At 29.7% G+C, this 15,395-nt stretch overlaps 1 protein-coding gene across 2 annotated transcripts in view; it reads right to left on the reverse strand.

Annotated features, from left to right (window-relative positions):
• The window catches only part of LOC107445628 (TNF receptor associated factor 4), a 216,507-nt gene extending 201,626 nt beyond the window's left edge, over positions 1–14,881 (reverse strand). Inside the window, exon 1 of one of the 2 annotated variants that reach the window (XM_016060058.3) lies at positions 14,510–14,881. In XM_016060058.3, coding sequence (XP_015915544.2) covers positions 14,510–14,649 — 140 coding nt within the window. In that variant the 5' untranslated portion in view covers positions 14,650–14,881. The remainder of the gene's footprint in view (positions 1–14,509) is intronic. The other variant, XM_071177166.1, reaches the window with a different exon arrangement.
• Between the last annotated feature and the right edge of the window lie 514 nt (positions 14,882–15,395).

Here is a 15,395-nt window from a genome sequence, read left to right on the forward strand (position 1 = left end):
TTTTTTAATTTTTTTTTTAAGTTAAGAACTTTTTTCACATTTTTATCGTGATTTATTTTGTTCCTTAAATGTACTATAAAAATTTATAGCCTTAATTACTTCTGACAAATGATAAAATTATTCATTTCGAGGTGTATTTAAACTGACTCATGAAATTATTTTCTTTTATAACCGTCGTTGAACAGCCGACCCAATTTCATGGGTTTACGACTACTTATGTTCAACTCCGTAGCCCTGTAATTTTGAACCAATCGACAAGGACCAACCAGATGTATGATTTGTTATGGGAACATGGAGGACTTTTTGACTCGACAGATTTAACGCGCATCATTCACCATTTACTTCACAGGGAGTCTTTGGCCGGCGGTGATCGAACCCACGACCTCTTGGACATGTTCCCAGTTCCCTACCAACCAGGCTATCCCGGCCTTTATCAAATTATTGTAATTAATGTCTTATTTAAATAGTTAAAAAATAATGAATAACCGCTCTTTGAACGGGGTAGAGAAAATTGTAAAGATATTGAAAGCCATTCATTAACGCTGCTTAGTTATTTACGAAACTGAAAGGTACGTATCAATGCAATTGACAATTGAATTTTTTTCATTCCTATATGTTGCCCTTAATGGTGAATTTGCGTTATAATATTTAACAAAATACGTAATTAGAAATTCAACTCCCCAAAATAAAGATGGATGTAATAATATAACTCCGCCATTAAAAATGATACTATTGATCACTGACCATTTTTGTTTTCTTACATACAGACTTTCGAATACAGACTATGGAACGATGCAAGAAAGTTCCATAGTCTGTATTAGCTTGTGAAAGTTAATATATTAGTTATACGTGATTTTAAATAAGTAATTTCTGTTAACGTTAAACTGCAGTCATAGGGTCATTTCATTGCATCCATAAACAGATCCGTGAAGATTTGTATACTCATCGAATTTTATTTTATTTTATAACCGTCGTTGAACAGCCGACCCAATTTTGTGGGTTTACGGCTACTAATGTTCAACTCCGTATCATTGTCCTTTTGAACCCAATCCAGAAGACAAGGGGATTCCTGGATCGAGTATTGGGAGAAATTTTGCTTTCGTGGAGGACTTTCTGATGGAGCTAGCCCGCATTTGCATTGCATAGAGAGGAAGACCACGAGAACATCCCACGGTTAGCCTGACGGCAGGGGGACTCTAACCCATGATCTGTCTATCACTGAGGATATTTTACGTTATACCCATTGAATTTGAAAAATTAGTTGCATTAGAGCTATAAAAGTAGTTAACAGGAATCGCTACGAACTACTGATTTTTTGTATCGCACCGCTCGCTACACTACTTTTTTAAGAAAATAGCACTCGATACTTCAAACTACCTAAAAAAGTAGCGACTACAGTAGTTTTACTATTTATAGTGCGCTACTTCCGACCACTGCTAAGAAGCATCGATTACGGAATATTTAGAATCGTAGCCTATATTCTATTCAGAATTGTATATGAATGGGTACGAAACCCTAAAAAATATCAACCCTTTTTTGGCGAAACCTCCACCTTATAAGTTTATGAAGGTAATAGTGAAAATCATAACTTATATGAAAGACTATTTTAAAAATATTTAATGAGGGAACTGAAGATTTTTCATCGGTTTATCATAAATAATCTTAAATTAGGTTTTTTGTGCAAATTTAAATTCCTTTTGCTTTATCTAGTCTAGTTGTCAGTTCGTTTCTGGTGTATATATGTTAAAGTGAATGTTCGAAATCAAAAGAATGTCGACTTTCACCTGTGAATCACATAGTCGCTTTGGTGAATGTCCGAAATATTTGTTATATTCGATCTGATATTAAATTATTCGTTGATATTATTATATTTGCTCGATATTTTAATATCTGTTTAGGATAGATTAGGAGAAACATCAGTGTTCAGAGTACCGGTTAAAAGCATACTGGGCAGTAGCACTGAACCCGAAAACCATTGACATAGTATATATTTCGGACATTTACCTAAGCGACTATGTGATTGTCAACATTCACCGGAAGTCCACAACCACTCATTTCTGCCATTCACAGTAACATATTATACATAAGCTGAAAATGATTAAACTAAGCCGAAATATGGTTTATTTCGAGATGAAAACTTAAGAGAACTTGCTATAAAGTTGAGAATGATTATTAAAGGAAATATATTTCTTTATTAAAAAAATTTTAATTATTTTATTTTTATTTGAAAAGCATGATGGGGAATACTAATGCACTATTTTGTATATATATGCTTACTCTTTTCATAATTTAATCAATATACTGTTATTATAAATATTTTTAAAAAAAAAAAAAAAAAAAGCCATTTGCAGTTCATGGATATTTCCTGGAAATAATTTCATGTATGTAACCTAAAGATTAAATAAACTATGAGTTATAAGTTTTACTTAAATATTATCAGAGATTGAACAATTCCTCATTGGCTATGATAAATACTAAATCGCGGAATCCCTTTAACTCTTTCGTGGAACCCTAGGGTTCCAGAAAACACCATTTGGAAACCTCAGATCTAAACACTGACAGGTGAATCCATAGAAATTATTATAAAAACCATATAATTATTCCATTATTTTTAATTATTTTAAATTCAGAACTTTACTTACCGTTTTCATGTTTGCTATAATTAGTTCATAAATTTCCACGTGCTAATTACTCCTGACAAATGATTAACTTGATTATTTCTAGATGCTTTTAAATGACTAATAAAATGATATTTCGAAAATTCACTAAATAATTTTATTAACGACGCAGGCAGAAATGAAAAAGTAAAAAATAATTACTGTTTAGAAATAATTAATTGTAATCACCTGAGTAGAAAGGGATTAAAAAATCGATTTTTTAATTATTCTACTGTCAGATTTATTAATGGAGATGAAAGTATGTCTTTTGAGCACTTAATTTAAATTTCTTTCCATTTAGATTTTACTTTTCGGGAAGTAAGTTTGAGGTTTAAAATGATATAAATTAATTTCAAGTCTGCATAGAAAATGAAAAAAAAGAAGAAAGAATAGTGATTGCTGGAAAAAAAAGGAAAGTACAAAAAAAATCTCTTTCTGAAAAAATTTAGTTATTTTTTTTACTATATTTCAGTAACAGCGAAGTTTTTTGAAAAAGTTCCATAAAGATGAGTTTCTGGAATTTAAAGATTGATGAATTTTTACTAGATTGGATGATGGTTATAAAAGACTGCATTTGAAAAAGAATCAAATTTGAAAATAAATGAAAATATTTTTTAAACCTCAATTTCGCTTAGCAAAAAAATAAATTATTCTTTAGTTGCGATTACTGCGAAGATAAGAAGTCTCCAATAGTAGTTTTATCCATGTTTTCATGAGTAACCTTAATCTTTACTGCGGTCTTTAAAGACTTAGGATTAACTTTAATCTTCAAGGGCTGTGATTCATCAAATAAAACAGGTGCATCAGTTATTTCTGAAAAATAAAGTGCATCCCACTGAAATAAAGCCACTTTGCGCTAGTGTCCTGCCTTAGTAATTTAAGACACACGAGAGAGAGAGAGAGAGAACTAATTCGCATTTGCGTTACATGGAGGGAAAAACTACGAAAACTCTCACGGTTAGCCTGATAGCAAGGAGACTCTAATCCAAGATCTGTCTATCACTGAGGATATTTTACACCAGCACTGTGGTCGGTGCAAGTCGGATGCAGAATTCGTATCAACTAGCCATCGCTGGTATTTGAACGCGGTTCACCTCAATGGACGCGAACACTCTATCCCCTGATCCATCACGGTTAGTTTATATCTGTTTATAAAATTTATTCATTAAGTCTTGTGGGTTTCGCCACAATCAGTTCGATCATTTAGAGTGCCATGGCCAAATAAAATTGGGAACCGCTGCTATAGTGGATCAAATATAGCGCAATTGATGCAATCATTGCAGTCAAATTTCTCGTGTTTCATTTCCATGCATTTTAATACCTTTTTTATGTCATTTTACACTTCATTTAATTTGCATTTTCTTATTTATAATTTTATTTGCGTTTTATTTTATTTATTTTGCATTTTATTCACTTTATATTTTATTTATCTTTCATTTTATTCATTTACCATTTTATTTACTTTGTGTTTTCCTTATTGTACTTCTTATTGACTTCGTATTTCGTTTATTTTGTTCTTAATTTAGTTATTTAGAATTTTATTTTATTTTAAACTTTACTTTTCACTAGAAATTTAAGTTCATTTCCATAGAATTCTATTCCAGTTCTGTTTAAAATACTGCATTTTCAATAAAGCATAAATACATCCTTTTTTAACTTCCTCACAAATCTAACTTGAAATTGAATATGAATATCCAAAGGCCTTGCAGAAGAATAAATTTAATGATAATATTTTTTTTATCTATCTTTACTATATTTATCAATATTTCTTTAAAAAAATAATAATTTTTAATTATAGATCTTTGTTGCTTTTATGTGGATTGCTTATTCACTTTAAAGAAAAGGGTTTTAAAAGGGAAAGCAACTCTGAATATACAAAAGAAAAAATGTTTTCCAAATGCAATTTTTGCCATACAGAAAAAGTATACATTCCTGGTTTCATGGTTTCTGACGTTTTGAGTTGCATAAATAAGTAATAAAAGAAAATTTGCAAACTAAATGTATTATGTATGGTCAATGCCGTATCACTACACTTTCGTGAATATACCTATAATTCATTTATATGTTTACATCTAATTTTATTTATAAATACACTGAGAAAAACCAGAGTATAGAAAAATACGGTTCACTCTATAAACGAGTGTGACGTATGGGTGTGACAGAAGTCGATTTTTGGCCATAGATGGCGCTACTAGAAAACAAGAGGAATCTCACTCCTTGCCTTAGTGGCCTATGGCAACAACAAAAACGAAAACAAAATGACGATATATTGAATGCATATTACAACAATAATGTATATCTAAAATTAAACCGTAAAAACAACTGGTTTTGAAGAGTCTATAAAACTGTTCGCGACTGCTAAAGCATGCAAAAAATAGATTTTAATTTTTATGCTTATGTATTTGTATGTCTTAAAAGATTATGCTCATCAAAAATATTACCTAGTTCAAAAATATTAATTAATTCTAGAGAGCTTGAAGAAAACAATATAAGATTGCATAGTAATCTTCAAAGGGCTCAGCGAACAGGCTTACTAGTTAGAAATGAAGTAGTGGTTAATCACTCACAGAATTGTGTAAAGATTATAGTGATTTTAAGAAAAGGTATGCATTGCTGAAATCAATTCTTATTGATTCAAACCTTCATTTGACGCTAAAATTAAAGTCCGAGTTATGTTTTAAGAACAACCTCTCCTAATCGATTGATTCAGAGAACATTAATTTCAATAACAAGCCACCTAATCAACAAAACTGACACCAGTAATCAGAACTGTAAGACCAAAAACAATGACTGTTCAAGAGCAATTAGCGAAGTCAACCTCCTAAAAAAATGTTTTTAAGTTTCTTTTCTAAATTTTCGTAAACTGCTTAATGAAGATCAAGTTGTGCGAAATATATTTTGACGCCTTAATCAGGGAAAATAAATCAGCAAGTTGAAGAAGCGTTAAATGAAGTATAAGCTATGTTAACGACTTACTTAAGATGAATGGCGATACAATAAATTAAATGTTCTAACTTATAAATCATTATACCAATATGGAAATTTTATTTATTCTTAAATTTGCTTTGTTGCAAAAGTTTACTTATTTGCTTACCATAACTTTAATTTAAGTACATTTTTTTTCATACTTAATTAGAAAAAAATTAAATTTAAGAAATTTGAAAAATTGTTTATTAAATTTTGCTAACATCATCATTTAGGAAAGAATATTTGTAACCTATTCTGACATCACTCATGCAGCTCTAATCGAAATTCGAATTTTCCAGCTAGTGGGAAAGTGGTCAAAATTTCGATTCATGTTAAATTAATTATCTTTGGGTATAATATAGCGATATGAATTCATATTATAGCGGTCAAGAAACGACAGAAATTTTAACTGTCATACAGTTCCAAGCGCCAGTTCAAGTTTAAACATTCTAGCTAGTGGGAAAGTGGTCTAAGTTATGTTTAATGATAAATTCTATTTGGCGATAAAAAATAGCGGTAAATTATGTTTGTGGGAATCAGAAAACGAAAATCGCATTTTGATCAGGCATGAAATTTCAAAAGAGGTCTGAATGTTCCAGCTAATCACAAAATAGTCGAAATTTTGAATTGTTATTTCGACTATTTTCTGACTGCTATGAGTTGGGGGATATTTCCTTATCGTGATCTGTCGCACCAACTTCAACCGCTGCAAATTTATTAAAAAAAAAACAAAAAACATGTAGATGTTTGCCCGGGGGTGGCTACGAGTTATATTTTCCAGTTGGTCTCTTTCAGTTACTTTTAGTTACATAATTTTGTACTTCGAATATTCTTTAGTAACTGAAGTCCGAATTTTGATGACTTAATAAATCTCAGAATATGTCTGTAAAAATAAGGAAAAAATGCGACTTTAAAATAAAAACAATTTCCTTGTGATTATGAAAGAATTTCAATACGAAACATCATTTTCCCCCAAAATTTCGAATAACGTATAATTGCATTAAAACCATGATAAAATTGAAATGTAATTGGAATAAATTTTGATTAAGTCCATTAAAGTTAAAAAGTAATACAAGTACATCAGTAATCATCGTTTTGTGTGCCATTTGGCTATAAAATATTAGACGATTAGTTAAATAACTGTCAAATTGTAGAATTATTTACTTTCTGTAGCTCATCAGCGTTATTCAAAATTATGTGAAAATGTCTGAAAGTTGTTAAAATGAGCTAGCAGATCTAAAGATTTCAAAAAATGTCCTAAAATTAAAAGAAGTTTCCGAAACTTCAAAAATATCCTTAAATGAAAAACAATATTTCTAGTTCACAAAAAATACTCTTAAAATTTAAAAACTGCTCTAGACGAAGAGTTAAAGATTCCCAAAATGCGAAAATCCAGACCTTAGTTATCATAAACCAATCACTAAAGGTAAAGGAAGGAAAAAAATGATTCGATGCATCAGTAAAAAAAAACCCAAATATATACTCGGAAATTGAAAACATAAATCTTGAAAGATACCATTAAATACTGAAAGAAAATTATTTTTAGTCAAAGTACAAAAGGAAGAAAAAAAAGAACATTTAATAATGGTTATCACATATCCTGATAACCGCCTTACCAATAAAATGGCTTGAAAACGGCGCAAATCTATCCATTAATCCACCCATAAATGCAATGATCACTTTTACACATTAAATATTCTCTTTCAGAGCATCAGAACTAATATTCCATCTGCCTGTCGTGATAATATCTCATGAAAACGATAATGGGGAAAACTAAGGGTTTTCTCTCAACCCCTTCCTTACGATAGAACTTATCAAAGATCATGTGATTTATGTCTTTTTCTGTTTAAATAAAGTTAAATTACAACTAGCAGCTGGTTTTATTTTATACGAGGTATTGCACATTAGTGCTTTAAGGTATCTTTGTCTAGTGAAAAAACATGACTTTGGATAAAATTTACGAAATTGGTTTATTATAAATTTAGAATTCCTGCAATCTCAGCTTTCTAAAAATACTTTTCATTTGCACTCCATTTATTTACAAAGATATAACAGTTTTGGTGCAAGGGGATAGACTAGTGGTTTTAAGTATTCAAATGCGCTTATCTCAAAATCAGGCTTTTTCACATTTTCCACCATCTTAAACACAATATCCCATGTTGTTTTTATAATAATAGTCTACAATTTTTCATAAGTGTTTTATGATTATAGTACACAATAACTCGGGAACGGGCTCACCGATTTTGGATTGTGTTTTTTTCTACAGTTTGCAAATTTTTATGGGATGGTTTGCAAGGAATTGCAACTGTAACCTTTTTCTTACGGCTTGTACAACTGATGATCAAGAATAGCAGGTGCTATCAGGCGCCGCAAAAGGTTAAGGCGTCGTGTAATTCGGACGTATTACGAAATTCCATTGTTCATTCAACGCTGAGTTGTTCACAAGCAGTATTATAAGAAAGTGTTCATTCATTGCTTCAACGTCGCGCTGTTATGGAAACAGCATACTAACACAATGTTGGAAATAAATGGGATGCCCACAAGTGACGTAGTGTGGGTACCTTGATCCGGATTGGTTGTTGAAAAGTGGCATTGGTTTACATAAGCAACTGTTCTCTCCATTCTATTTCGAGTAAGCCAAACCCGTCAATTATCAACTCGGTTAAGTGACTCATTCTATATTCTTTCACAAAGATTTCAATTCCTTCACTACATATTTCTTACTTAACCCAAAGGCAGGTACGAAGAAGTGTAAAGCATAAATAAACTAAAAATATATCACGGTTACAATAAAAGATATAAACAAATAATAAATCTAAGTTAAGTAAGAGACGTAGATGAGAAAATATTATATTTCATCAAATTTGATGTTCGTTACGGCTTTGTATTTAATTCACTTCACGTTAATTAGCATTCTGGCTTATGAAAAGAAACTTAGCCTAACTTTAACACGATGTTTTGCTTACAGGCGATTAACTGGTTCTGGCGTCATAGGTCACATGTGTGGGTATTTGTGATCTTCTTCTTCTTCTAGAAGTGCAAGCACTCAGCTGAAAGCGACTAATCTTTAGAAGAAATTGAAATACTTAATTAAAGTTCGCTAAGATCATAGTTTAAATTCTGAAGTAAAAACATGTGCTAGAAACAAATTTACAGGCTAACAAAAGTTATCAAAAATTAGCTATATTTAACCATCAGAAGTAGTTTTAAACAGACATATTCTTATTCGTCGATAAAGCATTTCAATTTCAAAACGTTTAAAATTACGCACTGATATTTTCATGAAAGTTAAAATTATGCACAATACCGATACAGTTAGAAAAAAATAAGCCAAAATATTTTTTTAAAGCTTATTTCTTGCTCTAAAATATATTGCTTTCTATTTTAGATTTGTTTATTTTTTTTAACTTAAAGAAATTTATAACAGTACCATTTCGTCGAAAAAAGAAGAAAACCTAACAAGTGAAATTCATTGTCTCGCATAATTGATAATAGGAGATAAGTGCACAGTTAAAATTGTTAAACCCTAAGTTTTATGTATTTTTTAACTGGGTACTTGCATTTACGTAGAAGAAGATGACGGATACCCAAACACATAACCTATGACGTCAGGGCTAGCTGGTCGTTTATAAGCAAAATTGTGTGCTAAAGTTGAGTTAAGTTTCTCCACATGAGTTAGAATGCTAATTAACGTAAAGTTGATTAATTAACCTAAATTAAAATGTTAATTAACGTAATATTTATTAACGTAAAGTTATTTGCGTAAAATAACATAATGTTAATTAACGTAAAGTGAATTAAATACAGCGCCGTATCACGCATCGAATTTGTTGAAATACAATTCTTTCTCGCCTACGTCTTTTACTTAGATTCATTATCTGTTAATGTTTTTCATTACAAACGTGATATATTTTTGTTTTGCGTACCTGGAAATTTCGATGCATAGTTAGTTTGTTTATGTTCTACATGGCTTTGTGCCTATCTTTGTGTTAAGTTAGAAATATTCAGTGAAATGAATGAAATCTTTGTGAAAGAAATTAGAATGTATCACTTAAGAGAACTGATACTTGACAGGCTTGGCTTACTCGAAATAGAATGGAAAGAACAGTTGCTAACGTAAATAAGTGTCACGTTTCAACGACCAATCAAGATCGAGATACCCAATCTACGTCACTTGCAGTTATCCCATTGCGTAAGGATCCTCTGTAGTGGGAGCTGAACTACCCGCCATTATGGAGCAAAAAAGTTCGCTAGTTACGTTGTGTTAGCATTAACGTGAGAGTCTGAAGGCCATTTAGATACTTAAAATTATTGATATGGGTAATTGTGCAGCGATGAATTGGACGAACAGTTTAAAAAAAAAGGCTTTGTAATGTTAAGATTTCAATAGATCTTGAAAGAAAGAAGAAATGGATAATAAATTGCAGAAGGACTGGCAGCCAGGAAATGGAGCTCGCTTATGTGAGGAAAATACTCATTTATTTATAATTTTTCAAATTTATTTACTTATATATGCAGTATATGAACGACCTTTAGCTGTTAGAATATGTTTCTGAATGCTTGTTTTTGTCTGTTTCTTTAAAAATAAATAAGCAAATAAATTTTCAGGATTACTTAAATTGTTCAGTTCTAACTATATATCAAATGTAATACTTTTCATTGAAAAATGCCTTTATTAAATAAATATTTATTTAAAATATGAACTTTGAACAATATTTAATAATTTATTTAACAATTTTGAGTGCTTGTGTGGTATAAAATGAATAAAACCAAGTAAATAAAGGCAAGAAATTGGATGAATAAGTATTCCCCAAACTTATCTCAAAATCGCCAAGATTTATATTCACTTTCAAGTATTTCCTTTTGTTTTGTTAAAAATAAATATATACCTGTTTCTAATTGTATTTCATTTTGATTCACTAATATATCACGTAACTAGATTTTTAATCCTGGCTCATTTAATTTTTTTTGAGTTACTTATGATAATATATATCTTAAAGTTTACACGGTTTGTTTACAATTACAATAAGAAATCTATTGAATTTTTATTGAACATCAATTATAATATATATCAATTATAATATAATTATAAGCCATCATAATATTTCATATAATTTATATGAATTTGTCGAAACGAATCAGTATTTTTTATTCGATTACAGTAATTTTCGGCAGATGCGCCACATAACCAATTAGAATTGGGTCCAAAACAGCCTGAAAAAAAACTACCGTAAAATACAAATTTTACCCCGTTAAATAAATCTATGCTAGAAACTTAAACATAAAAAATTTTTAAGATTTGCATTTGGCGAAGACTTTCATAAATTAGCGAATACTTTGCATATTTGCTTAATTTACTGGTTAATAATTTGAATTCTTTAGCGCCGGCGCTGCTTAAGAATAACTTTTTGTTATGCTTTTGAATTTTTACTGAAGGAGAAAACTGTGAAAATATATTTAATCACTATATATTAACCCTTTAAGCTCATATCCTAGTCGAGAAATTATTTTCTCTCTAACTGATCGAGAAATAATCGAAATTTTAACCAAAAATTTAAAACTGAGAAAAGTAAGTTAAAGGTACGGAAAATAATTACTGAAGCTTTTTTCATTTGCTTTATATTGTAACGAAATTTAATTCCTAAATATGCACAAACAGCATAAAATGCTAATGTGTTATATAATTCGTGACATTTATTCACGAAAACGCATTAAGATGAAAATTAAGATTTGATGTACAGCTATCATATAATAAACTAAGTCAAATTATAAAAAGAAATGATGCAGTGATTAAAACAGACATTCTTAACTTAAAAAGAACCATCCTTAACGCAACGGAAAAAACTGGGTTGAGATATTAAAGTAAATGAACCGAAACTACCTTTGTGTGGCTCATTTCCCTGTAAATTAGAATTTAATCTTTTCTATATATATTCTTCTGTTTTACCATTCCATTAAAAGCTAATGAATATGCTTCTATTTTTCTTGTTATCTTATTGCCTGAATACTTCTTAACGAAGCAGTGTCTATTACTGAACACAGAATAACGGTTTTTTTGTTAGGTTTTGCTCTTTTGCAAGAATAACGAGCTACTTAGTTAAAATCGTTCAAAAAAAATAATATCGTTTGAAAGTGATTAGCAGTTTAGTGTTATTAGTCACGAAACAGATTGAAATTCCAAGTCACGAGAAAGCGGTTCAGAGTCAAATGACGTCATTATTAAAGCGGTATGATGTCACAAATAACAAAAAAAGAAAATGTAATAATAGTTCAGAGAGCGAAATGAAAACCAAGTAGAAGATTAATTTTGTATGAAAAAATTACAACATTTATTCAAGCATTAGACGAAGACTAAATTCATTAAACTTACAGACTTTAACTTCAACTTTCCAATGGTAAACAAATTAAAAAGAATAAAAATGAAATAAATTTTACTGATTTATGCTAAGAATTTTTAAGAAAAATCAAAATATCATTATTTCTAATTTCCCCCCCCCCATTACTTTCTTTGATTTAATAAATATATGTTTGAATGATGAAAAGCGAATTTTATTGAATTAATTTTTATTGCATTGCATACTAAAAAAAAAAGGTGGTTAAAAACTGCATTGATAAATTCTTAAAATTAAAAATACCATTCTTATAAATCTGAAAAAAAGTGAAAAAAAAACATGTTGTGTGCAAACTTAAATTATCCCAAATACCTTCCCCACAGTTTATCACGCTGAATTTATGAAATTTCTATTCTCTAATTTCTTTATTTCTTAGTTTATGAATATTTTGAATATTTTTTTATTATGTCGAAATGGTTTTCTCTTAAACTGAACTTTAAATAAATAATTTCATAAGATTATTTTAGTTTACATTTTAGAACTTACTTTTCATCTAGGAACAATATTAATACATAATCATTGCAAATACCATGGAACCGTTGTGTTCTCTTTTCGAAGTTTGGATTGGAATGTTTTTAATTAAATAAATTTTAAAGGAAATTAAACAACGTTGAATAAAAGTAAGAAGTATATTTCCCCGACGCAAGTGAATTTAACTACCTAATTCTTCATTAACCGAAAATATACGAATTTTTATTGAGAAATTTCCAGTTTCAATTTCTTTAAAAAAAAATTTAGAAAAGTATAAGCTGAGAAAAAAAAAGTTTTATTATGAAGGAATTAACACAGAAGAGAATCGCAAATATGATTTTTCTAAAGGGATAGTATAAGCTCCAAAGAAAAATTTCAATCCATGATAATTAAAAATAATTTCATTGAAGAGTAATTTCCATGATAATTAAAAAAGCATAAGTACAGAGGGAAAATATCAATATGACAATTAAAGAAAAAGTATAAATAATGAACCTATGCATCAATTTAATTTATTTTTTGAAAAGCAAAAACTTTTAATGTGAATAATCAGTGTAAGTTATCAAGCGCAGAAGAAAAACTTCAACATGATTTCTCTAAAGGGAAAATATAAGCATACAAAAAAACTTTTACCGTGATAATTAAAAATGTACAGTACAGAGTATAAGTGCAAAGTACTTATACTTTTATAAAGTATAAGTACAATGTACAGTACAGAGTATAAGTACAAAGTACTTATACTTTTATAAAGTATAAGTACAATGTACAGTACAGAGTGCAGAGGGAAAATATCAATATGACTGTTAAAGAAAAAAATATAAACAACAAACAAAACCGTCAGTTTAATTTTTTTAAAAGCATTAGCCCCGATGAAAACTTTTAATTTAAATATTTGGTGCTAGTTATGAAGCATAGAAGAAAAACTTCAGTGTGATTTTTCTAAAAAGAAAAAATATAGGCCTTTAAGAAAAATTTCACCGTTATAATTAGAAAAGCATAAGCACCGAGGGAAAAAAACATTATGATAATTAAAGAAAAATTATGAATATGAAACAAAAGCATCAATTATTATTTTTATTTTTGAAAAGCATATAAGCACACAATAAAAGTTTTAATGTGAGTAATCAGTGTAAGTTATTAAGCACAGAAGAAAAACTTCAACACGATTTCTCTAAAGGGAAAGATAAACATCCAAAAAACTTTTACCGTAATAATTAAAAATGTATAAGTACAGAGGGAAAATATCAATATGATATCAATATAATGAAAAAGTGTAAACTACGAACAAAACCGTTAATTTAATTTTTTAAAAGCATAAGCACTGAGGAAAACTTTTAATTTGAGTATTCAGTGTGAGTTATGAAGCATGGAAGAAAAATTTCAATGTGATTTTTCTAAAAAGGAAAAGTATAGGCTTTCAAGAAAAATTTCACCGTTATAATTAAAAAATTAGAAGTACCGGGGGAAAATACCATGATGACTATTAAAGAAAAAATATAAATATTAAACAAAAACATCAATTTGTTTTCTTGAAAAGCATAAAAGTTTTAATGTGTGAGTAATCAGTGTATTAAGCGGAGAAGAAAAACTTCAACATGATTTCTCTGAAGGGAAAGTATAAGCATCCAAGAAAACTTTTTAATAATTGCAGAAAGTATAAATACAGAGCGAAAACATCAATATGACTATTAAAGAAAAAGTATAAACAACGAATAAAAACTTCGATGTTTTTCTTTTAAGCACCGAAGAAAACTTTTAATGTGAGAATTCGGTGTGGTTTATGAAGCATAGAAGAAGAGCTTTTACGTTTTTGTTCTTTCTAAAGAAAAGTGTAAACATCGAAGTCTTCAATGTGAGTAAAAAAAAACACCAGAGAAAAATTTCGCACAGAAGAGAAATTTTATGTGAGAAGATGTAGAGTAGACATTAAAAAGAGATTTTGATCAACATTTAATATCGAACTGATTCCAATATCAACATAATCCCGTTTTTCAATCAAAACTGATAAAAACGAGTACTCACTTGAGGTACTCCTGTAGACACGAATCACAGAAGGAGTGGTAACAGGTGGAAATCTTGACAGGATCACGCATCGGCATTCGGCAAATGGGACAGAACAGATCCCCCCGATCGACACGGAATCGACAGCCGTATCCGGGCATGTCCGGCACCCTCTTCTTATCCTGCACCGCACTCACGTGCAAATGTGAACGATGTTTCAAGGAGAAGTTTACATCGAAGGAAAAAGGTGTGGGGGACTGCCCTTCATCGATTTCGAATACTCACTCTGCGCATTCCTCTAATCCAGGAGAAAAACGGGATAAAAAAAAAAGAGTTGACGACAAATGTGAGATTAATCTACGCGTAAGAATCCGGGAGAAGTTTTCTGGGAGTTGTTCTTTTTTTCTGCTTCTTTTTCATATCGAATGACATTTAAGTGGAAAACGTTTTTGGAAGAAATAGAACGGAGTTGAAGAGTTTATGCTGTGTCAAGTGCACTTTGCGAATAGAACATCTCTTTTTTAAAGAAGTTTTTTTCCTTCTTTTTCTTGTCGAGAATTGACTTCTTTACGTTAAGAAGTTTCTATTTACTTAACAATATTCGCGATTTGTATGAGCAATTTAGAATCGTTTTCAGTTTATGACTTTCTATGTGAAACTATTGAAAATGTTACGGAAAGTTAAATTTACTTTAACAAATTTTGCTTAAAATGAACTAGCATTAAACTGTTACTTCTTTATTTCAGTTAAGTCTGTTAAGAATAAATTTAAAAAAAATCAAATTATATTTAAGAAAGAAAGAGGGAAGATAAGGAAAGATGCTATGTAAACTAGTAAAATTAATAGTTCCATTTTAGTTCACGGCTCATAATTACTTGAAATTATTTTCAATATTTTTTATCCCACT

The sequence above is a fragment of the Parasteatoda tepidariorum genome, chromosome 2 (assembly GCF_043381705.1).
Source record: "Parasteatoda tepidariorum isolate YZ-2023 chromosome 2, CAS_Ptep_4.0, whole genome shotgun sequence".
NCBI lineage: Eukaryota > Metazoa > Arthropoda > Arachnida > Araneae > Theridiidae > Parasteatoda > Parasteatoda tepidariorum.